General features: G+C 33.3%; 1 protein-coding gene across 2 annotated transcripts in view; it reads left to right on the plus strand.

Annotated features, from left to right (window-relative positions):
• The window catches only part of LOC111064561 (runt-related transcription factor 1-like), a 48,075-nt gene extending 32,569 nt beyond the window's left edge, over positions 1-15,506 (plus strand). Inside the window, exons 4-5 of one of the 2 annotated variants that reach the window (XM_039431974.1) lie at positions 11,530-11,706; positions 12,840-15,490. In XM_039431974.1, the coding sequence (XP_039287908.1) occupies positions 11,530-11,706; positions 12,840-13,429 (767 nt within the window). In that variant the 3' untranslated portion in view covers positions 13,430-15,490. Of the gene's footprint in view, positions 1-11,529; positions 11,707-12,839 lie in introns of both variants that reach the window. The other variant, XM_039431967.1, reaches the window with a different exon arrangement.
• Positions 15,507-27,807: the final 12,301 nt, after the last annotated feature.

Below are 27,807 nucleotides of genomic sequence, written 5' to 3' on the forward strand. Positions count from 1 at the left end.
TCAATGTATAGCTTTGAATTTAATGTATGTTGAAGAGTTTAATATTATAATTTGAAGAATAGTTTTGGTCGATAGTAAGGGATGCTATCTGAATCATTATTTACTTATCTTGATTGAAAGAGGTACAAAGAATACCACGATGAGTTAACCTCAAGCCTGTCACAAGTAGAACTTACATCACACAATAGTGTACGTACAACAGGTCCATCAATAATCTGAATTAGCACTGAGACATTATAAGCGAGACTGATGCTGAAGACGGCAATGGATGCTGGTGATTAGGCCGAAGATTAGATTTGGGATTGGAAGGACGTTGCGCCTGTTTTGAGCCAGTAATGGACATCCAGTCAGATATGACGATTGAACAGATTCACATTAGAAGCTGTATAAATGGGACCCACCGGCACTTTCTATTTGCACGTTATGCCTTATGCATAGGCCCGCTGATCATCTAATAACTCAGAGGCCTATCTCACTTGCCAATATATCCAAGCACAAGGCCTACCTTACTTGCCAATATATCCACGCACAGAAGAGAGTCGTTAGCGCAAGATTATCTTGTGTGTGAGTTATGTACTGCGTGCGCGCGTTCTCAATCAATCACAAGCACCAATAATAAGAGCCTGCTTACTTATTGCAGAAGCCGTAGTAGTTTCCTGAAAGGCTGTAATAATTGTAGGCTGTATGATTGCAATTTGAGAAAGGATGTAGGTGGTAGATGGTGAGAACTTCTAGATAAACCAGTACCAATCCTCTACTTGTTTATCGTTTCTCACTATCTACTGATATTTTATTAATTAGAGTTGAACCTGATGATTATTTTGGTGTCGCCAATGTAATGATAAAGAACCAAATCTGACACTATCGTTATAATTCCAACTCTTCGTTCTAATATGTGTTAATATCTCGTACCTACAATCATGGAATAAAACAATCTATGGCATATAAAATATAATTATAGTACCCTTTGAAATTAATAAAATAATATAGCAAGAATACAAATTGTAACGTAACTACTAGTTTCGGTGATCACACCATCGTCAGGTTATAAAAATATTTTTTTAATAAATGTTTTATTAAATAAACTAGTACGGTAGTTACGTTACAATTTGTATTCTTGCTTTATTATTTTATTAATTTTAAAGGGTACTATAATTCTGTTTTATATATACAAGAAAGTAGCTCTGAATTCATACAATCTATGGCAATAAATTCAATTCAAATCTTAAAAGTCGTAAACGTTTTCTATGCTACAATGACTGAGCCTAATCTGTAGTGTAGGTCACTGAATTATTGAGATTAGAATTCTCTCATTATCTGAGTGGTCGTTCAGTGAATTTCACAGGGCCATTGAACGTGAACAGGAGATAATCTTTCAGAGCACTGGCTATCATAGGAGTTGTTGGCCTCTTTTTGTGTGTCTCAAGTGGGGAGAGAGAGAGAGTGCAGCCAACCCTTCGATCGAATTTGATCCTTTGAGACAAGTGAAGCGCCTAGCATGCAATTTGAGATACCTGGTTTCACCTTACACTTCATATTTACATCGCTCTCCATTCCTCAAATCCGTCGTCAATCTCACTTCCGCTCAACACTTGTTTACTCTCTCACTTGCTCTTCCAATGAAAATGATACGGTGTTTTAACAGTGGATTAAAAAGTATGTTATCGATAACTTTCTTATGGAGTTCGCTCAGAGTGATAAATTTCCTGATATGAATCACCAAGTGTTGGAGTTCCTTCAAAAAGTCAGCACGTCGCTGATATGAAAATGGAGTTGAAAGAGTTTTGTGAAGGTCGAGTTGTCTGTCTGATGCTGATGCTCTCAAGTCTGGCAGACAGTCACCAGCACTTGCTTTGCATAACAATTAGCACGTTTTCCTGTTCAATGATTCAGTTTGAAAAGTCCCCATGACTAAAATTATTATGACAATGAGACACCTGCGAAGCAGAGATGAGCGATCATTCGCTTGTTGCATGTCAATAGACATTAATGTTCAAATGACTAACTAAGGGTAATTGCATTTTATGATTGAGGTTCACATTTGAAATTTCATTGCTAAATTCCTCCAGACCGATTTGAGCAGAGGGTTTGATAGGTGAGTAATAACACCGAAAAATTTGGAGAACGATTTCGCATGCACAATATAAAACAGGAAATAAAAAATTTAACTACACTTTTTTAAGACTTTTGTTCACATGTTTCAATATATTAATGCCATTTTCGAGTGAGTGAATAAAATAGATAACGAAAGATAGAAATCTAAAACTTTTATCTATTGAATTAAATAGATAATTTAATTCAATAGATAAAACTTATAGAAATAGAATGAAAGTTTTAGAAAAGGGTAATTAGATTTCCAGATAAGAGTGAGTATAGCCCTCATCAAAAAGTTAACTCTATATTATAACACACTACAAATACTTACTGGGTACATCAGTGAATTTCCATGATTGTAATTTAATTCAATAGATAGTTTCAATTCATGAAAACTGAAAGCTTGTCACAAGTCATCGTTTGCCATATGACATTTTCTATGTAGAGTCAATTCGTGGTATGACTTTCTGTTATCATTTAAGACGTCAATGGGCCTTACGACTGTCATACAATTTCTATGTGGATTGTAGATAGTGATGGTAATGTTAAATGATGATAAGAAAGTGATGGATAAGAACAAAAGTCTCTTGTTTCAGCTAACAGTGTGAATTCTGAATCTGAATAACGTCTCGGGAACAAATGTAACGAGAATCATGATTCTTATCTCGCCAGAAACGATGCCATGTGACTCTGATAGGCAACAATCAAAGAAAAATATAATATCATATTGAAACATGTATGCTCTTTGGATCAACGACTAAATAATGATTGACAACTAATACGACCCAAAACCCTGCGGTCGATAGTAGGTAGCAAGAACCACAATACCACAAACACCTTTGTTCGTCTAGGCCTTTCTTCCTGCAATGAGTGTTTCTCCCAAATTAACTCTGCTATATAGCCTATAAATACACTCGTACAATCAAGGTGATAATCAGAAGAGCCAGGAAATTTAGAAGGACTAACAAGCTTTATGAACGGAAGTAAATTTTTGGATGTGGGAACACTTGAATCTGAAACTGATGCCTTCAAAACTCAAACAGAATTATTTCCTTCGCTTCTGGCAATTGATTGAATTTGAAGAGCTTAATTTCTCAGTTGGGGAACTATCAATGATGAATTATTGAAATTTAATTTTTGAATCAAACATTATAATGAGTTTACTTAGAAGATTTTAAAATGCCTCAATAAATCATTAGGATGATAACGAATTAAAAACATTGTTGTTACAATGCTTCATGTTTGCATGTTGCTTGCTTGTTTTATTTCCAAAAGTTACAACAATCTACAAATCAAGTACAATAATGAGAGAATACAAAATAACAAGACAAAATATGAATAAAATACATGCAAAAAAATCACAAATTCAATAGCACAAACCCAACAGAAATCAATATTGATAGTAAAAAGATGTGATGAATATAGAAGAAATAAACAGACAATATAATCAAGCAGCACAAATTAAACAATTTAAAGCAATAAAAAACCATTCACACAAAAAATTCAATAATACTAGTCCTACAGTATCAATCCACCACGAAAACGTTTTCAGTAAAGAATAACCTAATATAGTTCAAATACTACTTTCTACTGCAGTATTGAATTTTGCATTACATGCAATGAAATACTAGTTTTTCAACATAACCAACTGGTTGGGCAGTGCACCGAACTACAGATAGCTGTGGTTCGATTAATAATTGGAGAAAATTCGTAAACTTTAAGTTTGAATATGAGCTGACTTGAAAAGACATTCCCACCAACCAACCAGCCCTGCAAGCACCAACTGGCATCAGGTACGCAGTTTACAATTGCTTTCAAGTCACCTATAGAGTGGTGTCTTGGACCTGTCATGAGAAGAATAACCATCGATTCGATCTTGTCATATACAAGCTAGTATATTATAACCAATTTGGTTTCAATCTTCTTTTTTCAAAGTTGAGTAACGAACTGCAACCTGTTTCTCACCCTTCAAATCAGGATGAACAGATTTTCAGCGTATCGTTTAAAGGAAGTAGAGTGTTGAGAAGGCAAGACATCCGATGGATAGATGACACAGTGGACTTCCTGTAAGGATGGGAGCAGACCACACCGAAAGGAGAGAGAGAAAGAGAGTATTCTTCAGGCCTGCAAGAGAGACCGAGCGAGAATGAAGGGGAGTGTCTCAGTGTCTCAATCTGACTCTACATCCTCAGGTGTGTCTCCTCACTCAGGGGCTTCTCATACGGGGGCTGATCAACTTACATGCTCTCCTTACACACTGTTCAGTCCAGTGATTGATCATCAACGTATTAAACACATGGAAGAAAGGAATTTCTTGTAGAAGGTATAGTGATAGCTAGTCTAAAAATAGCCTGGTTAGAAGGATCACCAGGAATCTTGAACTACAATGATATTTTGTTTGGTTTGTTCATAGTATAAATTCAATGATATTTTGTTTGTTCATAGTATAAATTCAATGACATTTTGTTTGTTCATAGTATAAATTCAATGATCACGACAGAAATTTGCTAAATATAGAGCATTACTATGAAGATCTGATCTGAATTTACTTGAGAAATTTTAACGCTAAATTGACTCTAAACTACAAAGTTATTATTATCATAAGAGTATTTACAACTAATGAATCTAAGATACAGCAGATAGATAGATACTCGTAGTATACAGCAGTATAGAAACTGCAAAATTATCAGCTACAAATAATAAAATAACTAGCATTCTATGCTCTTCAGTCCTGGCTCTAATATGATACATGCTGAATGATAAATAAATAATGCCCTTGAATTGAAAAATTCTAGCTTTCTGCACACCAGTGAAGGTCGTCAGCTTCATTCGGGACGTTGACGGGAACTCGATAGTTTTTAAACCGTGTTTTAAAAGTTAAAATTAACGATCGTCCCGCGTGATAGCATAGATTCGTACAAGAGGCTTTTAGAGTTTTCCAATATTGAATATATTTTCTGTCTAACGATAATATCCATGGCATTTCAGCGCTCTTTAATACAATAAAATATATCTTCTATAATACGATATCCATGGTATTTCATAGGTCAACAATGCAATAAAGGTGTTAATTGAGGCAAATGCTTTGTTGATATCATCGGCCGTCTTCTCACAATCGACTAAAACAATTAGCGGAATTGTTGCCACAGCAACATGGTTGTGGTTGCCAGCGCGGCGCGACCACCAAATCGTTCAAATTTGTTGCCAGGCAACGACGCCTTGCAAAATATCTCCAGTTTATTTTGAAAACTTCCACGTGGCAATGGCAATGTCTTTCTCATGATTCAAAATAACTGAATCATTCTTTAATAATCTACTAACATTTTTTTAATAACTCAAATAATTTCAAATGGGTATCAGTTGAATAATCTGTAAATTTCACTGTTATTTATGGGATAAAAACTTCATAGATCATCAACATCAACATGTAACTCTAAACTGGGATAAATCCTGAAAACACAATTATTGAGTTACAGTATAATTTAATTGATGTAATATTAACTATTCATTCTCGTTCAAAATAATCAATTAAACTTGAATTTTAAAAAACACTTTTGAAGTGAAAATACACTTACTTTTGTAGTGACGATCGTTTCGACCTGTTGTTGGACATCATCAGTCTCAAATGCATCCTCAAATGCAGACTCAAATTTGTCTGATGATGACCAACAACAGGTCGAAACGATCATCACTACAAAAGTAGGTGTATTTTCACTTCAAAAGTGTTTTTCAAAATTCAAGTATAATTTTAACAGTGAAAAAGTATGGATATGCAACAGAGTAATCAATTATATTTTATCAAGCAAGAAATTATATTTTTCAATAATTTCATAATGAATTTCCATAATCAAGATTGAATATTTTGTTAAATAACTATTTATTCTACATTGTTAGAAGACGATCTGTTGTGATGAAAAAGAATGCTCTATTTTTTACTGGGATCACTTCTTTACTTGTAGATCCTACCATCAAATAGTATGGAAATAAGAATATTTTCTCACTTGTAGATCCTACCGTCAAATAGGAATATTTATACTGTATTTTCTTTTGTCCTACCAGAGATCCGCTTTTTTGTATAATATAATGTCTAATTATAGCAATCACAAGTCTACTATAACCCTATTTGACGCCTATTTATAACCCCATTTATAACGGAGGATTTTCCTCCGCCAATGATAAAGTTTCAAGTTAGTAGTCGGTAGGAATACTTAGGTTTTCTTTTATCCTACCCAAGATCCTCTCTCTTATATAATATAATGTTCAATCGTAGCAATCACAAGTTTTTTATATTTATATTTGTTCAAATTTCCTTCACTGATAATAAAGTTACAAGAGTAGTCAATTGCAATCTTCACTTGATATTCTTTCAATCCATACTGAATATTCTACTTTTCTGTGACTGTATGGAAAATGAAGGAGACAGATCAAGTAGTTGGATAAGAACAGGAAACTAGATACTATTCAGTGAATATGATTGTGATTATCGAGGGTCGTGATCGCCACTGCTTCGGAAAACACGCGCAGGCGCAAGTCGTAAGTGGCTTCCAAGCTAGTTGCTGCCTGCTTGCTCCTTGCTGCTCACTGAGGTAGCTGACGCATTATCAGGCAGCAGAGCAACAACAAAAAGCAGGAGATGTTGCCTGTTTGATGGGAAACGAAGCTGCAGTCAAATTACCAGCGCGATCGCCCCGTTAACGTGGCCTACCCAGGTAGCTCTCGCTCCAAATTGGATCCGAAGCAGATGAGAGACCGCTTTTGTTGTTCCGTGCCATTGGTTTTGTTTTATGAATCTCTCCATCCATCGACAATTCTCATCTCATCCCAACTGCTTCATACGTAATAACTACTTGTCATTACCTACGTTTTTATCCCCCTTCCACTCTTCTCCTGATTCAATCTTTCGTAAAAGGCGCGCACACACATACACACTACCACCTAGGGGCAACTCAGGAGAAGGCAAATCGAAAATTTGTGTCCGATTACGATGAGCGAGAATACCGTCAATTCCTCGTGAAGAAACCAAAGTTCGATAAACTCAAGAAAAATGCCTTATACTGAAAAAATTCTATTCTCTGTTAGCAGTGCTCAAAATTGCGATCGCCGGCTAATTTGAGAAAAATTGCTTTGAATACTCAATGCTTTGGAAGCTTGGACTGTTGACTTTCGATCGATTCACTGTTTTGAATACTAAAAGACTGGAGCTAGTAGAAATAAAATGATAACTTGCGTTTCCAGAGCCAGACGTGCAATCAAAATCGAATTTTCAGTGTTGTTCGCTGAGTTTTGGATCTTTCTCATGTTCTTCAATTCTATTATTGATCGAAAAATGTGTTAAGATTTTTGAAAATCTTCATGTTTGTATCAATTCTTGCAGGGCAGATGCTAAAAAATAGTACAAGGATTGAATGTATCAATAACATTAAACAATAGTAGTGAAATGGATACAAGTGGTTTTGAAGAGAGTTCACAAGCAAATAGATGAAATTCTTAACATACGGAGTAGTGTCTACCTCACCAGTAAATATGATCACTTCATATACGATTCCAACTAGAAAAAAAGGGCTAGTTAATTGCTTGTAGCCAATCCAATAGTATCTTAAATCTGTAATCCAACACACAAATTACGAATAGTAAGCTTTTACCGATCACAAACAATCGTATAGTACTGTAACCGTTTTTCTCTGTTCCAACAGCAGCTTTCACAAATCAAAATAGTAGTTTACATTAAGGATGATAGAAGTTTTTATCAAGTCCTCTGAATTTTGTAGGACGATGAAAAACAAATTGAGGTGAGTAATTTTCGAAAAAGGGATGAAAGATGAAAGAGAGATTGCGACTACTATGATCTTGAAAATGACGGAGGTTGGAGGCCCAACTCCATGCAACCTATCATTAGGAAGAACAGTAGCGACCCATCTCTACTCCGACGCTTTGATTAACTCCTGTCTACACCTTGTAAATGCAGCAAACAAATGCTAAGAAAAGGATTGCGATAATTATTTCGTGAATAAGTGGCTGATGATGATAACTCGTCTTTGTTTTCCCATTCTGCGTAGCGCTGTAACATTAGCGTTTCTACTTTTCGTTTACAATAATTGAATTTCAACTCGAAATTCAAAGGTTACATGAATTTAGAATTTGAGCGTCAAAAATTGAATCAATAACAAGCTCTTCAATTTTTCCTTTATGAGTTGAGCGTTAACTCGAAATTCGATGGTTACATAAATATGGAATTTGTGCGTCGAAAATTGAATCAATAATAAGTAGGATGATAATAATAATAATAATAATAATAATACTTTCAGAAGAATTCCGTAAAAAAATGAAAACAGTGAAAAAAGTTCCAAATTCACTGTTTAAAGCTAGGATAAGATTCTATGGTCTCAACAAAGGAATAAAAATTTCGTCTTTCAGCAATTATCATTTTGAGAAAGAACAACTCAATCTTTAAAATCTACAAGATAGGCTACAGTTTTTTTTTGTTTTGTTTGAAGAGAATCAGATTCAACACAGCTTTCATCATTTTTCTTATGATAATTAGATAACATATCGCAGCATGTAAGTAGGAACATAAACAAGATTTTGTTCAACAAGTTGCAGGTTGTAAACTATAGTTGCTGTGAATTCGCTCCATCAATTTCACTGATTATCCTTTCCCCGTGGAACGTGTTCAGTGTTCAGACTGGCGGAAAATGTTGTGAGTTCCATGTCAACTATCATTTATCACCACTCTGTTGATCTCGAAAAGCTCATCTCCTTTGATGAGAAGGATACTCTACTGTCAACTCTATTCCAGTTGTATCTCATCTTCTATAATAATAATATAATAAAGGGAAGAATCGGCTTATACACGTAAGGAATAGGAAATTCACATCATCACGTCTGAACTACTGGATTGATTAGCTTGTAAGCTTGCATGTAAATTCTCAGTTTACCGAGGATAGTTTTAGGTCTATTTTAAATTCTTCAAGATTTCAGTAGGTCAAGTTTTAAGTTTGTCAGGTTTTTAATTAGACCCTTGTCAAGCACAATTGAATAATAATCTTATCCTCTCACTGGGTTTGTTCGCATTTCAAATAGATTACAGCATGTATATTTCACGGTAAAGGAGAGAAACAAAAATTCATAATTATGATTCCACAATAAATAAATCGAGTTCATTACTTTAATAATGATTGGCCTGATAATACATAAAATGTAGCAACTCTATAATGTAGAATCATATCTTTCAGGGTCAGGAAAAACTATGAGTTATGCTTCAAGCTTTCTCGGCTTTTTATCAACTTATGTAATTAGGGATTACCTGATCTTACTAAACGGAATTCATTCCGCGAAAAAAATATTCTTTTTCCTGCAGCAAACATGCTTATGCCTTGAATAAATCGCTGGAGTAACTAATTTAAATTCATGGGGCGATTAGGGACTTATTTCCTCCTCAAAGCACTCAATCCACCTGATAAGATCTAATGAGTTCCTAATCCTGATTCGAATCATAATTGAGACAATAATAAGACTCTATTTTGGTATAAGCAAGATAGATGAAGGTTTCTTGATTGGATTCTGAAATCAATATTAGGCCTATATGTATCTATCAAGAGTGAAACGACTCTTTTGAAGAGTCAATTTGACAATGACTTTGAGGGATGGATACTAAATACCACTAAATGGTTAATGATGGATGAATAATTGTTGATACCGTACTGCACTATGAAAATGTTAATAACAAATCATAGATTAACGTGTGTTGCAATTATTGAAGTGTTTTATTTATTCTTGAATAGTGTAGAAACACAACACTCCATGTATTCTTGTATTTCGGTTCAAATATCTTCTGAACAATATCAGTTCGCCTCAGATAAAAGGCTCCAGATCTATTAAATGTCATGCATCAATTTATGGATAAGTAGATAATAAATCAATCAAAGGAGAATAATAATTTTCACAAATGGTTCCCAAAAGAATATAACAAATTCATGTATTGTTCTATATTATTCTATTTTCAATAGTTTTGTCAGGCTAATGATTTAATATTTCAAACGAAGTTGTGGTTTTTTATCGTCCAGACCGCAGATAATATTAAGACCTTTCCTAGTGATAGCAGCTAAGCTGAGAACGGAAATCTGAGTGATATCCAATGAAAATAACTTATTGTCCAAAACGACCAAGTCATATTGCTCATTGAAAACAGACCAATTTTATAAATTACCGAAAGTATAAAAGTTTGCAATACTTTATCAATCCAACTTTTCGATATCAATTTCTTAATACAATATGGATCTAGTATTAATATAAAATTCCAAGTTTATTGAGCGAGAGTAGCGAGTTCTCACTGATTACTAGAGCCTCGAATATTTTTCTATTTGTGGGTTTGTATGTATACTCGACGATTACGCTTGATTTGTTTTATCAATGAACTACAAATTTTCAACACTTCTTCGAACCATTTCAACACATCTTTGAATAATTATTATACAGGTCGAGTTCGTTGGCCAAAGAGATTAACTAACTTATTCCTTCGTCCTTTATGAGATATACAATAATATGATGACATTTAAAGAAAGTGTATAGCAAAAAATGTGTACTAATCTATCAGAAGTGCCCACATGAAGGGGGGGACTGCATCCTTAAAAGTTTTGGTGGGGGAAATAAAATTTTCGGAAATAGATCAACAACAAAGCTGGGAAAGAAGATTTCGGTAGTGATCAGAAAGAGAGATTGGCGTACTATGCTTATTTGCTTAGAATGGATCCCAGCAGACAAACAAATAAAATATTCAAAAAAATAAATGGAGGATCCAAAAATTGAACTGGTTCATAGAGTCTAAGAAGGATATGCTAAAAATAAATATAACAGAGGCAGAATTCAGAGCTGGGCTACGGAATCAGCTTAAAGTTATTGTTTTCGCAGAAGAACCCAGAATTGAAACTTGGTCGTTAGAAAGACGAATCGCTCAGAGTGCGAGGATGAAAGAGGATTTGAGGTGAAAGCGGGAGGCCAACGTGAATAATAATAATGATGGCGTTCATGAAAATGGTTAATGGTGAATTATTTTGGTCCTTAGTTGGCCTATTGGCCTATACTCTTAGTAGGCTCTTTTGTATGAGCATATGTGCTTGAAACAAAAAAAATATTTATTTTAGTAGGCCTATTATAAAAATGAAAAAAAAACTAGGATAATTACAACAGAGTTTAGAATGACGACTGACTATATTTTTTGGGTTTATAATTCAAGAAAGGGAGGGAGGCAGCTGATTTGGATTTTTCTCTAATTTAAGAAAAGGGTGTGTGCATGGGCTTGGGGGTGGGCAACCCTTAATTTATCACGACAAATCACAAATCAGATAGTTTATAAATTGCATGGAATAATTAATAAGTCAAAAAATTCATTCTATTCTATCTTGTGTTGTCATTTGAGTATTTGCGTTTGTGTTTCAGATTCGAACAGCCTGGGCCTGACGATGGAGCAGGGCAGCTGGGGCAGTTACAACAACGCCTACTCGCCGGGGCCGGGGCCAGGCCCCACCGCCAACTCTGCCGCCCCCGTGCCCTACTCCTATCCGCCCCCCGCCAACTCAGACCTCGATCCCAACATCACTGCTCATCTACCCACAGGTATGGACACGTATTTTGCATAGATGGCATGATCTTTCATTATTTGTTCATTTACAGAGTAAAAATACTTGTTTATATGATTTGTGATGCGAATATTATGCTCGAATAGTGGGGCCTGGGGCGTACGACACTCTTCGAAATAAGTAGTAGATACAAAATCAATATATTTCAATAACATACTATGATGAATTTATTGTACGGCTACTCGAGTCTATCGCAAAGTAATCGGAAATAATCCTTGAGCCTTATTGGGGCTATTTCATTCCCCCTACTTCAAGGTCTTCCCTCCTTTTCCCATCCGCAGATATATAATAACTTTATTCTCGCAAGAGAAAGCACAAACAATAATTACAGAAAATGTAAAAAATGAAATAATATGATGGAAATAGAAATAAAAATAAAAGGTCTATATCTACTACTATACTTTGGTTACTGAGAAACCAATATGAGAATTGGAATTCTCAGAATTATCAGAATTGGACCAATTCTGGGTCCAAGATTTTAAGATTAGGGCTACTGAAATTTAATAGTGTATTTAATACACTTCGAGGCTACTACACTTAAGACCTGGAGGAGAGACAAAATGTCAGACTTCAAAAAACTAAAAGATTTTTCAGATCAGATCATCTGGAAGGCTTTAGCTTGATATTTATGATCATCTGTCAGATTATTTTTGATCAACTGTCAGATCATCTGAATGCATGATATTTTTGAAATGCACAACTTGGAATTTTCTTTTCTGTGGAAATAACCCTTTGTTCATTCTTGATACTTTCCTTTCTCCCTCATTTACATACTTGTAGATTGTATAATAATAATTATTGTATCCGAATCCTCGGTGCTTACATCGAACAACTCTTATTATAGAGCTGTCAACTATCATATTCTGAGGTGTTCTCATGAGATTCGTGGTTCCACTAAGTACCGTACTCCACCAATTTATTTAATTTCATTTGTTTTTTGTTTTGGTTGTACTCCACGAATTTTCTTTGTTGCCAATTGCACAGGGATGTCAGTGTTATTTTCAATTTCTTTTGGACGAAATGTTTTGGATTGATACTTTTCTTATTGCTACTTTTGATATATCAAATAATCATGTAATTGTTTTGTGAATTTAGTGTGTGATTGCACAGTTGCAGATCACACTTCGTTGGGTGGTGATTACTCGAGCATGTACAAGCCGAGCTGCAGTCCGGCCGAGCAGATGGAAGTGAGCAACATGGCGGTGATGCAGTCACACCATCACCAGGCAGCGCCATCGGGAGGCGGCGGAATGGCCTACGACTCCTACCAGTCGGGGGCGGCAGCCAACAACTACTGGGCACCGCCACCTCCAGCCGCCTCCGCCAACATGCACCACGGCTACCACAACTACTACCCGAGCAACCCGGTCGCCGCCCCCGCACCTGTACAGAACGCCTACCTCAACGCACCGCCCCCGGCCCCCGCGCCACCACCCATGGTGCTCTACCCGTCGCTGTACTCCACCGTCAACCAGAACCAGATCCACCTTCATCTGCACTCCAACGACCTCAAGCCGAGTGACCCCTACACCGATGACGTCACCGCCATTGTCGCCTCTAACAACGTCACCATCAGCTCGGCCGGCGGATCCCGGCAGATCGAGATCGGCATCCGTCACAACCAGCTCACCGACGACCAACTCATATCCAGGTACAACGAGCGCCAGCACGGCGACCCCTCTGTTTGGAGACCCTACTGAGGTGTCGCTAGAACTCAACTTGGCGCTTCATAATCGACGGTTATTTGTACGGCTTACCGAATGCCATCAACAATCTCACCAATGGTAGGATTGATTCCATTGTTAAATATCAAAAATACTATGTGATACCGGAATCTTGAATTAGCCAACCAGCTATCCATTGTTAAATATCAAAAATACCTGTGTGATACCAGAATCTTGATTTAGCTAATCAGCTATCCATTGTTAAATATCAAAAATACTTGTGTGATACTGGAATCGTGAATTAGCTAATCATAATTAGGCCTATAGAGGTGATCTTTGCTAATCAGCAAAGAGGTGATCCCGTTTTCCGTTTTCAGCTTGGTGCAACCCTGCTTCTGTCATTATTTTGTTAATTTCACGTCAATATTGTCTTTGATTGGCGAAATTATGAAATAATATATATAGTGATGTAGATTAGGGGAAAATTGTTCCTTTCCCTGTATCCAATTCCCATCGCTTCCCCTCGAAACTAATTCGAAGCACAAAATACGAGAGATAAGAATCCTATATTTTTGAAGAACCTTCTGAATAGATAGAAATGAGTTATTATATCATGTTATGTTGAGTACCAATTGCAAAACTATAGACTCAATATTCTCATTAATGCAAAAGATAAAGTTTGAAAGTTTCTAAACACTGGACTTTTTATACTACCTAACTTATAGTACCGGTATTTTGTCTATAAGTGGTGAATCTTAATATTATGATGGATCGATGCTATTGGAATGGCTTTGTCAATACAGATAAAATATCTTTGAGTACTGTTATTTGATGATGCAGTATTTTATTTATTTTGATGCATAATTTTTTATTTTGGGAAAAATTACAATATTATTGAGCATAATGTGCGAGGGACGTTGTATAAAGAGACCCTGAAAATCTATAACAGAACATTTAAAATAAAGAACCGTTTAGAAATCGGATTGACTTTGAAACTTTTGATACAGTGTGACTTCGAGTTTACAGCTGACAGCCTTGAATATCGTCTCTATCTTCTTCCAAATACAAAAATCATGTAATTATAAAATTTATCAGCAATGGAAACTTCTGAAACCTGCATATGAGTCAATGTAATTGTTTGACAAATGCTTTTCCCAAAGATCGAAAGTTAGAGTAGCATTGATTGATATTGAATGCAATATAAAAATAAGCTTACTCTTTGAAAAATTTATAAGCTATAAATATAAAACATTTTCTCTGCTCTTTATTTTAATTGATACTATTGTACTCTAATACAAATAAACAAGAGAAAAGAATAATCAGGAAAAACTATAACGTTCTAGAATAAACCCCTTTCAGCCTGCTTACACAAAAGTAAATATTATCCTAATTGATAGATGATAATGTTTACATGATTTATGTGATTCATTGAAAGATTTTCCCATGGCGAAATGACTTAAATATTGCAATAAATAAAATTGCATCACTACTTGCATCAAAGTAGCTTAGATTTTGTAAATATGTACAGACCAAAACTGTAGACGATTTAAGTTATTGTTTTAAATATAATTTATGGTATTATAATTCTTCAATTTGACTTCATGAAAAATCAACTACCTAGTGTACAAAAATATTATTGTACCTCCGTTCTTACTTGATTATTTTTGAGTTAGAGATATTAACCCAAGCTCAATAGTAATATTGAAGGATGAAATGAGTTGAATTTCCTTTTTTTAGTAAGCCAAAAATTATTGATCACTGTTTGTAGATAGCGAACAGATGAACAAATCAATAAATTGCTATGTAAGATATTATCCTATTTTTCTACAGCGATTTCTTGTTAAAAATTCCAGTCACACATATCTGATGTGATTATCTCTATAAAGGGTTTCTGGAAATCAATTTCTACAAACAAAAATTTCGCGTAATTCTATTGACAATAAGAAACCAGATTGATGTAGTTATTCCTAATGTATGCTACTGAAATATAAATACCAATGTACGCCTACTGTAAGGTTTTCTTCATGGGGTCACTACCTATAGAATGTAAATTCAATGTGCTACTGTAAATAGAATAAAACTGTTATGCTTGTAAAACTGCGTTTTATTCAGATTTTGTTACTTGTTTATTTACTGATAACCTGATGATTTCGTTTTTATACTTTAGTTTTAGCGAGTCGCCAATAGAAATTGAATAAAATAATATTTTTCACAGGAGATGATGAAGATAACCTTTGTAATATCTATGATACATTTTGGATGGTAACATTGGAGAACCGTATTTGGTTGAGGATTGAGACCGGTCTTGAAATAATACTTTTAAAATTTGAAATGGATCGGATTAAATCAAAATATTACTTTATTCCATAATACGAGCAACATCAATATTATACAATCTTATCAACATTACCGTAGCGCAATACCCCTACGAAGACTATACGTCTATGTGTAGGGGTGAGCAGAGATTGAGCTCATATGCCCAGTTTCACTAAGCTCGGTCAAGACATTTGAACATGGTCAAATCACCTACGATTTACAGCGATAGTGCACTGAAACATATGATTTCTATGGCGATAGCTCCTATCTATAATATTCCAGTGCTCACATTGTCAATGCTCAAATGTATTTAACGAGCTTGGTGAAACTGAGCATACAGTTAGTTTCAGTTCACAGAATATAATTCCAGCACGTGTCAGAGTACAACAGTCAACCGGCTGTCAACAAATAATAGCACACTAAAATATATCTGGCGACAAAGAATTAATTTTCATGTAGGCTACAAACCAGACTATATATTACAGGAGAGACATAATGTGGCTAATAATATTTTGTAGATGATTCTAATGCAGTAGTTGGCTCATTGGCTGACAGCTGCGGTCTGTCTGCCTGTGGTCGAGGCAAAAGCATAAAAATATCAGAGCGGAAAATGTATCAGTTCCATTCACTCAGTGTACCAGTGAAAATTATTTTCATTCTTTTTATCCTTGCTCGTCAATTGGAGAATGAACGGGAAAGAGAGGAGGGGGAGTGAGGAGGAGTAGGAGGAGGAGGAGGAGGAGGAGGAGGAGGAGGAGGAGAAGGGATCATGGCCCAGCTGACTGACCACCATGACATCAATGTCACAAATGCAAGGTGAGCTAATTTACTCGCCGTTCACTTCATAAAGCCACTAATTCTATTTAAGACTTACACATCCTGTAATATCAAATTCAATCTTGCCTTTTATGCCATTCAACCATTCATTCTATTTATAAGAGAATATTTTTATGACGAAAAAAATGTTTAAAACGTTTGTGAAGACGAAGAACTCAACCATTCATTCTAATCATAAGAGAATATTTTTGATCACTACAAAAAATGTTGAGAACATGTGTGGAGACGAAGAACTTCTACGTATGAGCAGAGAAAACTCCTATAATCCTTGTAATTCTGTGGTATGAGATACTTCTAACCCAAGAAATTTCCTGCTACAGACTATACCTAGGTCTTAGATCCACAAGGTTTGGTTTTATTTTCACACTATCAATATAAGAATTTTAGAATTGATATGTTTTACAGAAATACAAGAAATATATATTTGATAAATACTATGATCTATCCGGGTTTCATTTCCTTATTTTTTGTCGTGAACTACTTATACTTATTCACAGAATATGACTGGAATCATAGACCAGAATCAGTGAATCAGAATTGAACAGTGAATTAGAGCAGAAAATGCGGAATCCATCTAGCCTGGAATCTGGATAATCTAAAAAACCCAAATCAATGGAGCAAGGATTGACCGACAGCTTCAGTCAAAAACGAAGATCATTAGTTTAGTAGTGTAAAGAATGACTCTACATGGAATTTCAAATATGTGTGGACTGGAGAAATGGAAATACAAGTTATGCAATCAATATATTTATTAATTTTCAAAAAAAGGCAGATGTACAAATAAAAAATTATCTCAATCACATTTTTGAGATAGCATAAATTTTCCATCAATGTGAACTTTTTAGGCTAAAACGTTCAACTGAAATTCATTAAACCTTTCTAAATGAATATAGATAATATTCTAAATGTTGTAAACTATTCCATAAGATAGCAACTTATTTTTCATAATGATTGTTATAGTCAGTTTTCACATTTTACAAAGATGAAACGGAACAGATCTTGATTCAAAATGGGGTGAAGTAACAGATCAGGAAGATTTACAAAAATATTAGTTAATTTTTCTTTTTCTATTGACATGTTTATTATACCTAGTTTTTCAAACTTGCTGCCGGCGCACAAGTTGTTCTTTGCAGGTAGTGCAATATTGTAATTGAGAATATTTATTTTATTAATTTGTATATAATTTTTATGGCAAATAAATGAATTTGAATTCAATAATGGAAAATTATTCAATTACAACTTGAATGGATGGCGAGTGTCAGGCGACACTATGAATGAAGAAAGCTGATTGCTTCAAAATATGAGACTATTACTCCGCTATACCTAAATTCTGTCAAATAAATTCAAACAGGTTTTATTTGTAAAGTGTTTTCTAACTTGAATCAAGAGATATGTGAGCTTCTGTACCACATTCTAAATTTCAATTTATTCAGCTCCAAAGCTGGTTATGAATGACATATTCTTGAAAAATAAATTGAGAAGATATACTTCCTGGTCCCCTTAAAATTTCATTAGTTCCGAATGATAGTTATTTGGGAATTTCAAGAACATTTAGACATTACAATTAAATTTCATGAGAAATTGACTGAAGATTCTCAATTCATAATATTTGTTATGGGAAGGAATTTTAAGAGTGTTCCGAGATGTTAACTTGGTAAAATTTAAAGGATAAATATCTAATTTTTCTACATATGTATTTAATATGAACATCCATTTAAGGTTTTCATCAATTATAATTCCCAAATACTTAGTATTATTGACTTTTTTAATGGTGGGACAATCACAATTACCCAAGTTTAAATTGCACTGAGAATGGAGTCTCAAATCTTGATTCTCGTTGGGCTGTCCTACTCTATTTGCCGAGAAAGTTATGTAATTCGTTTTTTCAATATTTAAACTTAAGGTATTCTTATCTAACCACTTCTTAATTAAAAGCATATTATTTTCAGCTATAGTATGAACTTCATTCCATGAATTTCCGTGAAAAATAGCTGCAGTATCATCTGCAAAGGATATCACAGTTGAGTTTAGAAGTCTTAAATTTAAAAAGTCATTTACATAGAGTATGAAAAGGATGGGAGAAAGTACAGTACCTTGAGGAAGACCATAAGAAGTTAAGTTAGTTACACTAGATTGATCATTTATGGTTAGGGACTGGGTTCTATTACTCAGATAGCTTTTGAACAATTTAAGCGAGATTCCTCTGAAACCATAGGACTCCAGTTTATTGAACAAAGTATTATGAGGTATTGTATCAAAAGCTTTGCGAATATCCAGGAAGACCGCAATAGTTTTCTTATTGGAGTTTATTTTATCAGATAAAGTATTGATGAATTTTATTAGAGCGTCAGATGTACTTTTACCATTTTGGAAACCGAATTGGTTCTTGTTGATTATTTTGTTAAGATTCAAGAAAGAAACAACTCTTGACTTTATTAGTTTCTCCATTATTTTAGCAAGGTTGCTGATAAGACTAATCGGTCTATAATTACAGGGATTAGTCGGGTCACCTTGTTTGAATAGAGGTTTTATTTTGGCTGATTTGAGGTGCTCGGGAAAATATCCCTCCTCAAAGCATCTATTAAAAATGAAAGCGAGAGGTTGAGATATAAAATGGCTATTTTCTTCAGCGTAATATTACCTAGACCATCAATACCAGGACTGCAGTTGTTCTTTAGATTTTAATAGTTGCCTCAACTTCAACTGGGCACGTTGGTCTCATAAAAAACGTGTTATCGATCTGTATTGCAGGAAATCGATCACCAGTATTATCAGGGATATTGATAGTTTGAGCTTGTAATTTACCCACATTTGTGAAATAATTGTTGAGGGAGTGAGCATCAAGTTCAGTACTCTTTTCCTTGATACTGGCCTCACCTATAACCTCGTTTATGCACTTCCACAACTTCATGCTGTTTTTATTACAATTTCAATTTTCCCTTTATAGTAGACTTCCTTTGCATGATTTATGATCTTATTCAAACCATTACGATAAGCCTTATATTCATTCTTTAAGATATTGTTATTAGGATCTCTTCTGAGTCTAGAATGCATTTTGTCCCGCGTGATTATTGATCTTATGATGCCTTCAGATATCCAGGGCTTCAGGGGACGAAGTCTGTTAGGTATCACTTTTACCTTCTTGCATTGATTGATGAGACTGGTCAAACGATCGACAAATTTATCCATAATAGTGTCAATGCTTCCATTCACGGTATAGATTTCTCCCCAATCTTCATTCCTTATGCGTTCCAATAGTGCATGATAGTTGGTTCTAGTTAATGTGTTATCAATACGTTTCTATTATCCTTATTGATAGGGACCTTCACCAAGTTCAGTACAACCGCGTAGTGGTCAGTTATGGTTGTCCTAAATATAACTCCTTTAGTGGACATAGAATGGTTGCCTGAATTTTTATAAAAAATGTGGTCAATGCAAGAATTTGTTGTGGTTGTTACTCGGGTATCACCATTTATGTAAGACTTATAGCCATTACTATTGAAAATATGCAGATAATCTTGAACAGGAACACTAGTTGAATGTGTATTTATATTCATGTCTCCCGCCACACATACATTTATTCCATTAGGAATTTTACTGATTTCATTACTCAGACTATTAAGAAAATTATCAATATTTTGATTACTTGGTGATCTATAAACCCCAATCACCTTCACAATAAAATCATCAATTCTTAAGTCAGCACTAACTACATTGGCATCAGAGATATCGAGTGAAACTTCATTGAATCTTATGCAATCTTTTATGTACATGCATAATCCATCACATTTATTCTGTTTAGTGTACTTATTTATTGCCGTATATCCAGGAATGTTGAAAATGAACGGCATATCTGCAGTCAACCAGGTCTCAGTTAATATTATAATGTGAATATCAGTTTTCAATTCATTGAGGCAGCAAATAAACTGATCGAAATTAGCATTCAAACTACGTATATTCATAGACATAATGTTTAAACACTCAGCATCTTTATTTCTGTCCTCGTGAAAGTGATAGTTCAAATAATCGTCGATTACATCTGTTTCATTTTCTGTTTCTAAAATATTAAGAACTTCTTCAGTATCACTCATAACTTATATCATCAGGTCCACTTCTCTTTTCCTTGTTCCATTTAACAAGCCCCTCACTATCTATGAATTTAAGTTTCTTAATTAGTTTGTCCACAGCATCATCTACCAGACTGGTTGTTAAATACCTGAAAGTTTTATTTTTATATATTTTAGCATTTTCGTTATCAGTGTTTTGAAGTAGGTCCGTAATTCAATCATAGAGTTTATGAATGCTTCACGTTTATTATTACCTTCGAAGAATCCCACAGGGTACTCAACTCCGGACTATCAGATAGCTTAGTTATATTAAGAAAATTGATTTCACAATAACCTCGATAATAAAAAATAAACTTCAAATCTCTAGCTCCTATGACAGTACTCAAGAGATCAAAATAAGTTTCACCCAGATTGTTAAAAGAATCAATTCCTACAATCAAAGGGTAATTGAATTTACTCCAATCATTATTCTATTCAAAAGATCAATAAGTATCCCATTTTCACCATCATTTAATATGAAAATAGGAATCTTCTTATCAGAAAACAAAACTCGTATACAATTTGAATCCAGTAACACATTCAGGTGATTCCATTCTTCAAGAGAGAAATATTTTTATTTCTAAGCAGAGAGAGACCTTGGATGTTTTAATATTATTTCCTATTTTTGTAAAAGATATCATAACATCAACCCTCTCACCAAAATTATAAACTAGACTTATCTTACTTTTATCAGTATTAGTTGTTACGTAGAAACTGTCAATTTTGTTAAGGATGGAATTTAAAGTAATCATTTTGTGTTGGGTTGATTGCTTGATTTTACTATCACTATTATTTTTATTTATCCTCAGTATATTAAATATTTTTCTTTCAGATTCCATAATCAGTTCTATCAATTATTGTTGTAGCGCTTTTTGATAGGAAGGGCACTCTCTGTCACCTACTTTGTGATCGAAAGCTTTTTATCATTGCGGCAATTTAAACATGAGGGCTTTTGTCTCTATTAGGGCATTCTTTAACATCATGTCTGTAGTGGAACAGTGAGCAAGGTGTTTTGTGCTTGAGTGCAATGCTTACTGATAAGTCCAATTTTTTGGCACTTGAAGCAACGAGAGACAGCAACATAGTCTCCAACTCGGCACACCCTCCAATCAATACCAATCCGCGATTTGTTAATAAATTCTTTTCTTAATTCACCAGTGCACTCCACTACCCAGTGCACGGTGTTTTTGTTTTTCGGTCCTATTTTAAAAATATCTCAAGTACCTATTCCTCTGTTTTTCTTCTTCCCCCCATTTCTCCCTTCTTTTTTTCCTCATTACTTCTCTTCTCTTCTTTGCCTGCCTATTACATGGGAAACCATAGTTGGCTAGGTATCTTCCTCTCTTTTTTTTTTCTCTTCTCCAAACACCCCAAACATTAAGCCCATGGTTTTTTATATTTGTAACATTTTATCGTGTTTTATTTGTTTCGTAAATCTTTGTAATTTTGTTTTGTCTTGTTTTTTGTGTGTTTAATAAATAATAAATAAATTGAAAAAAAAAAAATTAGTTTAGCAGTGTAAAGAATGACTCTACATAGAATTTCAAATATGTGTGGACTGGAGAAATGGAAATACAAGTTATGCAATCAATATATTTATTAATTTTCAAAAAAAAGGCAGATGTACAAATAAAAAATTATCTCAATCACATTTTTGAGATAGCATAAATTTCTCATCAATATGAACTTTTTAGGCTAAAACGTTCAACTGAAATTCATTAAACCTTTCTAAATGAATATAGATAATATTCTAAATGTTGTAAACTATTCCATAAGATAGCAAATTATTTTTCATAATGTTATAGTCAGTTTTCACATTTTACAAAGATTAAACGGAACAGATCTTGTTTCAAAATGGGGTAAAGTAACAACAGATCAGGAAGATTTACAAAAATATTAGTTAATTTTTCTTTTTCTATTGACATGTTTATCATACCTAGTTTTTCAAACTTACTGCCGGCGCACAAGTTGTTCTTTGCAGGTAGTGCAATATTGTAATTGAGAATATTTATTTTATTAATTTGTATATAATTTTTATGGCAAATAAATGAATTTGAATTCAATAATGGAAAATTATTCAATTACAACTTGAATGGATGGCGAGTGTCAGGCGACACTATTAATGAAGAAAGCTGATTGCTTCAAAATATGAGACTATTACTCCGCTATACCTAATTTCTGTCAAATAAATTCAAACAGGTTTTATTTGTAAAGTGTTTTCAACTTGAATCAAGAGATATGTGAGCTTCTGTACCACATTCTAAATTTCAAGTTATTCAGCTCCAAAGCTGGTTATGAATGACATATTCTTGAAAAATAAATTGAGAAGATATACTTCCTGGTCCCCTTAAAATTTCATTAGTTCCGAATGATAGTTATTTGGGAATTTCAAGAACATTTAGACATTACAATTAAATTTCATGAGAAATTGACTGAAGATTCTCAATTCATAATATTTGTTATGGGAAGGACTTGTTATTTCAAGGGTGTTCTGAGATGTAAATTTGGAAATATGGAGCACTTACAGAGGAAAATTTAGGTCTAATGCTACAATAAATCAAATTTTTTATACTAAATATGGTCTATTATACTTGGTGATCTCTCTTCAATAATTTCCAGACAATCAGTGTAGAATAAATTTTGTGAAGGCTCAAGATACACGAATCTAACTATTAACATTTTCAATGTACATTCTGGTTCAAATTTTACATTTCATGTAAAAATATATTTGCTACTTGAATTATAACATCACAAAATATATTCTATTATTATCAAATTTATTTTCCACAACGATAATATTGTGCTACATTTCATTTAATAATTGATTTGTAAATAAAATGCAATTCATAATTCCCATATGATTTGATTGCAATAAGAGCAATAGAGAATACATTATTTATTTTATCTATCCAAATAAAGTGATGATTCTGATTAAAAAACTCTCTTTTGCTCTACTATAGGCTACTACTAAGTATTACTACAAATAATTAATGTTAGTATTTAATAAAAATCTAAGCAGTCTGTTATGAAATAATAAATACCAGATAGGCTACTACACACTATCCCAAGAATGAATTCAAATTAACAATGGATGTTATTAGTATGAATAGTACGATGACTTAACGACTCATGGTTACACATGCATAGACATCGATTGTATACGTTAATATTACAATAATTCTTGTAGTAAGCTATTAACAAATTAATACTGGTTATTATTGTACATCTTCCAAGTCATAGTTAACATTTGAATATTATCAATATTTTCAATTATTCTAGCAACACCGAATAATCTAATATACTTAGTGTGAATGGGCTGTGCGAATGAGAAAAATACACTATCATTTAAAATTGACTATAGAGTTATCTTTATAGAGTTGGAAAGATTTTTAATAGTGGTCTAAAGATGAGGAAAGGACAAAATACTGATTGGAGAGAGGATTTTCATCAGTTATGACAAAAGAAGATGATTTTCAGAGAAGAAAACAGGAAAATGAATTAAAATAACAGGAAAACTCACAGTTTCAATTTTTGAAACATTAATTACTCGTGATAAATGCATTATTTGATCTTGACTCTCGGAAGCTCTGCATTCAAAGGCACCTGGAGAGGAAAGATTTTGAAAAATGCTGATTGGATTCACAATAGACAAAACTATTCTATCATTACTGAAAGGACTCGAAAACTAATTAAACGCGCATGGTGTTGTTTTATTCTTTTTATAAGATCCTAGATTGATAATAGTAGAGGTATTAAAGTATTTTACAGCGGTGAGAAAAATTGGAAGGTGGAAAGTATTTCTATTATTTAGATGATTTCAAGTTTTTTTATGATTTTTCCTGTTTGTTGATATTTATGCTAGGATGGTATATAGAAGAGGAAAATCAATCATATTTAAAATACACTCATGATAATTGAGAATCAAATGTTACTAGAAGGATTAATGTAAGCACGTAAGTGGCACTGAGCCTTGAAAGACGTTTGGTAATACTGTAATTGCAAAAATTAATAATATACATTGAAGTTCCAATTTGAGACTACCTTACTGTATTAAAAAAATATCATCTAATAAAATGAACTCAATGGTATAATAATAGTACTTTTACAACTGACAAACACGTAATTTCAATTTCTATGATTATCATCAAAAACATAAATACATTATTTAAAGTTGAGAACTTGACTAAATTGAACTTGAAATTTAAATATTTGAAATCATAAAATGAAAAATATAAGTATAATATTAGAGGTAGAAATCTTGAATTTTTTAATGAAAATTATTTCAAACGGTTTAGTTATTGTAAATGTTTATATGATTATCTTGAGTTTTGTTCTAGAATGAATGTACTTTGTGATAATAATTTCTAATTAGATAATAATTATTAATTATGACCTGATATAACCCAGTTGAATGATTCGCACTCATCTAAGCAATATCTACTCTCACCTTTATTCTAAGTTCACTTGTATCTTTAGATATTTGCACATTGAATCTGTTGATATTCATCATATTATGAAGTAATATTTCATATTATTCTTCATAGTCCACAATAAAGTTTGATAAAAATTAAAATAGATCTATATTTTTCGTAAACACGTTGTGATTAAACTTAATATAAAATAAGACTTGGATAGCCATCTTAAGTAGTAAAAAAATTGCAACACAATGCTTTCCATTCCTGAGAAAAAGACCAATCCTTGTTTAAGAATGGTGTTTCTTTTCAATATTTGAAGAAAATTTCAAATAATATTTAATAGTTAAAATATTGTCATTTTTGACACAATATTATATATTTATGATAATACTACTGCATAACACTTATACACATATAGCACCTAGAGAGACACACACAACAAAGGGGTTTTAAAAAATGACAAGGGTATTACAATTAATAATAGGCTAATATAACCCTATTATTATAATATAATAAGGCTATTCTTGGAATAAAAATATAATTCATCAATCATGAAAATAATGATCCACATCAGTATGACTAGTTCTATGACTAGTTGATTGATGAATGTTCACTGTAAAGCCGTGTCCACACTGAGCAAATGTTCGACAATCGTTTTTTGAAACAGTTTGGGCAAATTTAATTTTGTTTGACAAACAATGTTTGCTAGTGGCCACTGTAAACGCGTCACCAAACAAAATATTTGCAAGTGGGGAGAACAGGTTTTATGTTTTACAGCAAACGCTGAAAATGTTTGGAAAAACAAACTAAAATATTTTTAGTTCGACAAACAATGATTGTCCAACTTTTTAAAATGTTTGTCCCTGAGCCCCTCAACAAACATGTTCGCCGAACATGTATGTCGAACATTTGTTAGTGTGGACACGGCTTTACACTATATACTAAATTGAGACCGAAGTACGTGTTAACGGCACCATTGAATGAAACATTGTTAGTATTAATAATGATCCATGAGTTATGCATCTGAATACTAAAAAATACATTTAATAATATATTAGTGGAATGGTAATTTTATGTTCAATTGACCGGGGAACCACCGGTCACAATGTGACTGATATGTGGGAATCTACCTTTAACCCTCATCACTGTATAGACTGTATACTTTTTATAGAGTCTTCAGCAAATGCTGCTCATAACTCCTATCCTTACAGTGTATTTTAATATCCGTGGTATGTCTCAATAAATTATTTTATATTAAAACTAGTAATCATAATCGCCATTACCTTTACCATAAATATTACTATTACCATAAATAATCATCGCTATCGAGGAATCGTTCTTTCATTTCCAAAATACATTTTATTAATTTAACACACTAGTAACAATATTGTACGATAGTGTTTAAACATTGCTACTATTTAGTCTCTAACAATTTGCCATCTCATCATCATCATCATCATCGTCCTCGTAATATTAGGTTCATAATTGCCATTATCAGTGACCGGTACAGTGAACATATGATTTCCATGAGGTATTATGGAACTATTCCCACTCAGCGCAGCCGAGCTAGTATTTTAATTTTGATTAAAATTCAACAGATTTTTTATGCAACCGAGCATTAATCTACAATGTAGGTATTAAAGAAAAGAGCTGGCCTATACACGTACGGGATAATTCATAAATGACGCATCATCATTTAACTACTGGACTGATCAAATTGATTAAAGAGTTTGTTTTATTTTCATATAATCAAGTGAAATTAAGTTTAATATAAATAATGAATAATTTTTAAATGTTGATATTTTTGTTGTATTTATTGAGGAAGTAAATTTGATTTGATTAACTTGAAATTTTGAATATAGATTCTTAATTTACCGAGGATTGTTATAGGACCATTTCTTCAATTCTTCAAGATTTAAGTACGTGAAGTTTTCAGTTTATCAATTTTTTAATTGTACCCTTGCGGAGCACGGGTTACCATCTAGTATTACATAAGACATACCGGTATCAGCTATCCTCTAAAGTAGGCAATGCCAAGGCAGAGTTGTTGTCCTAACTTACCCCACTGCCATTATAACGTGAACCTCACTATAGTTTTTTGCAATATTGTGTGTATAACCATAGCATAGCCACCAATAATACAAGGCCCCGGCCTACGATATTGCAACGTCGCAGTGTAGGCCTAGAATCTAATATATGATTGGTGGAAAAGATTTTAAAAAATACCAGCTAATGCGAACACACTAAACTTATAATTTATTATATACTTAGATTATCTATAATATATTATTATTATTGTTACTATTATTTGGCTACACAATTACCAGCGAGTTTTTATATTATTTCTAAGTTCTGGCTGGCTGAAATTCTATTTTTCTCATTGTTGACACTGCCGCCTGCCTCAGCGATGAAATGTTTTATCAAGATAGTGTGAAACAATCCTTCTTTCTATTTTTCTTCTTCTTTTTCATACTTTTCAGTTGATTTTTCTTATTCAACAAACTTTGTAAAGTTATTTTTTAGTTTATACTTTCTTGTTTTTATTACATTACATATTGTCTTTTTCTTTATTTATTTCGAACTTCGAATGTCATAAAAATTCCTAGTAAACTTACCTAATTATGTTCTTAATATTGTTTTTGTGATTGGGCACCCGCCGAAAAACCTACAGGTTTGGCAGGACCCTAAATTGTTTTTTTTTGAAATTGTGAATAAAATTTGATTTGATTTGATTTGATCA

This window comes from Nilaparvata lugens, chromosome 1 (genome assembly GCF_014356525.2).
Source record: "Nilaparvata lugens isolate BPH chromosome 1, ASM1435652v1, whole genome shotgun sequence".
Classification (NCBI taxonomy): Eukaryota; Metazoa; Arthropoda; class Insecta; order Hemiptera; family Delphacidae; genus Nilaparvata; species Nilaparvata lugens.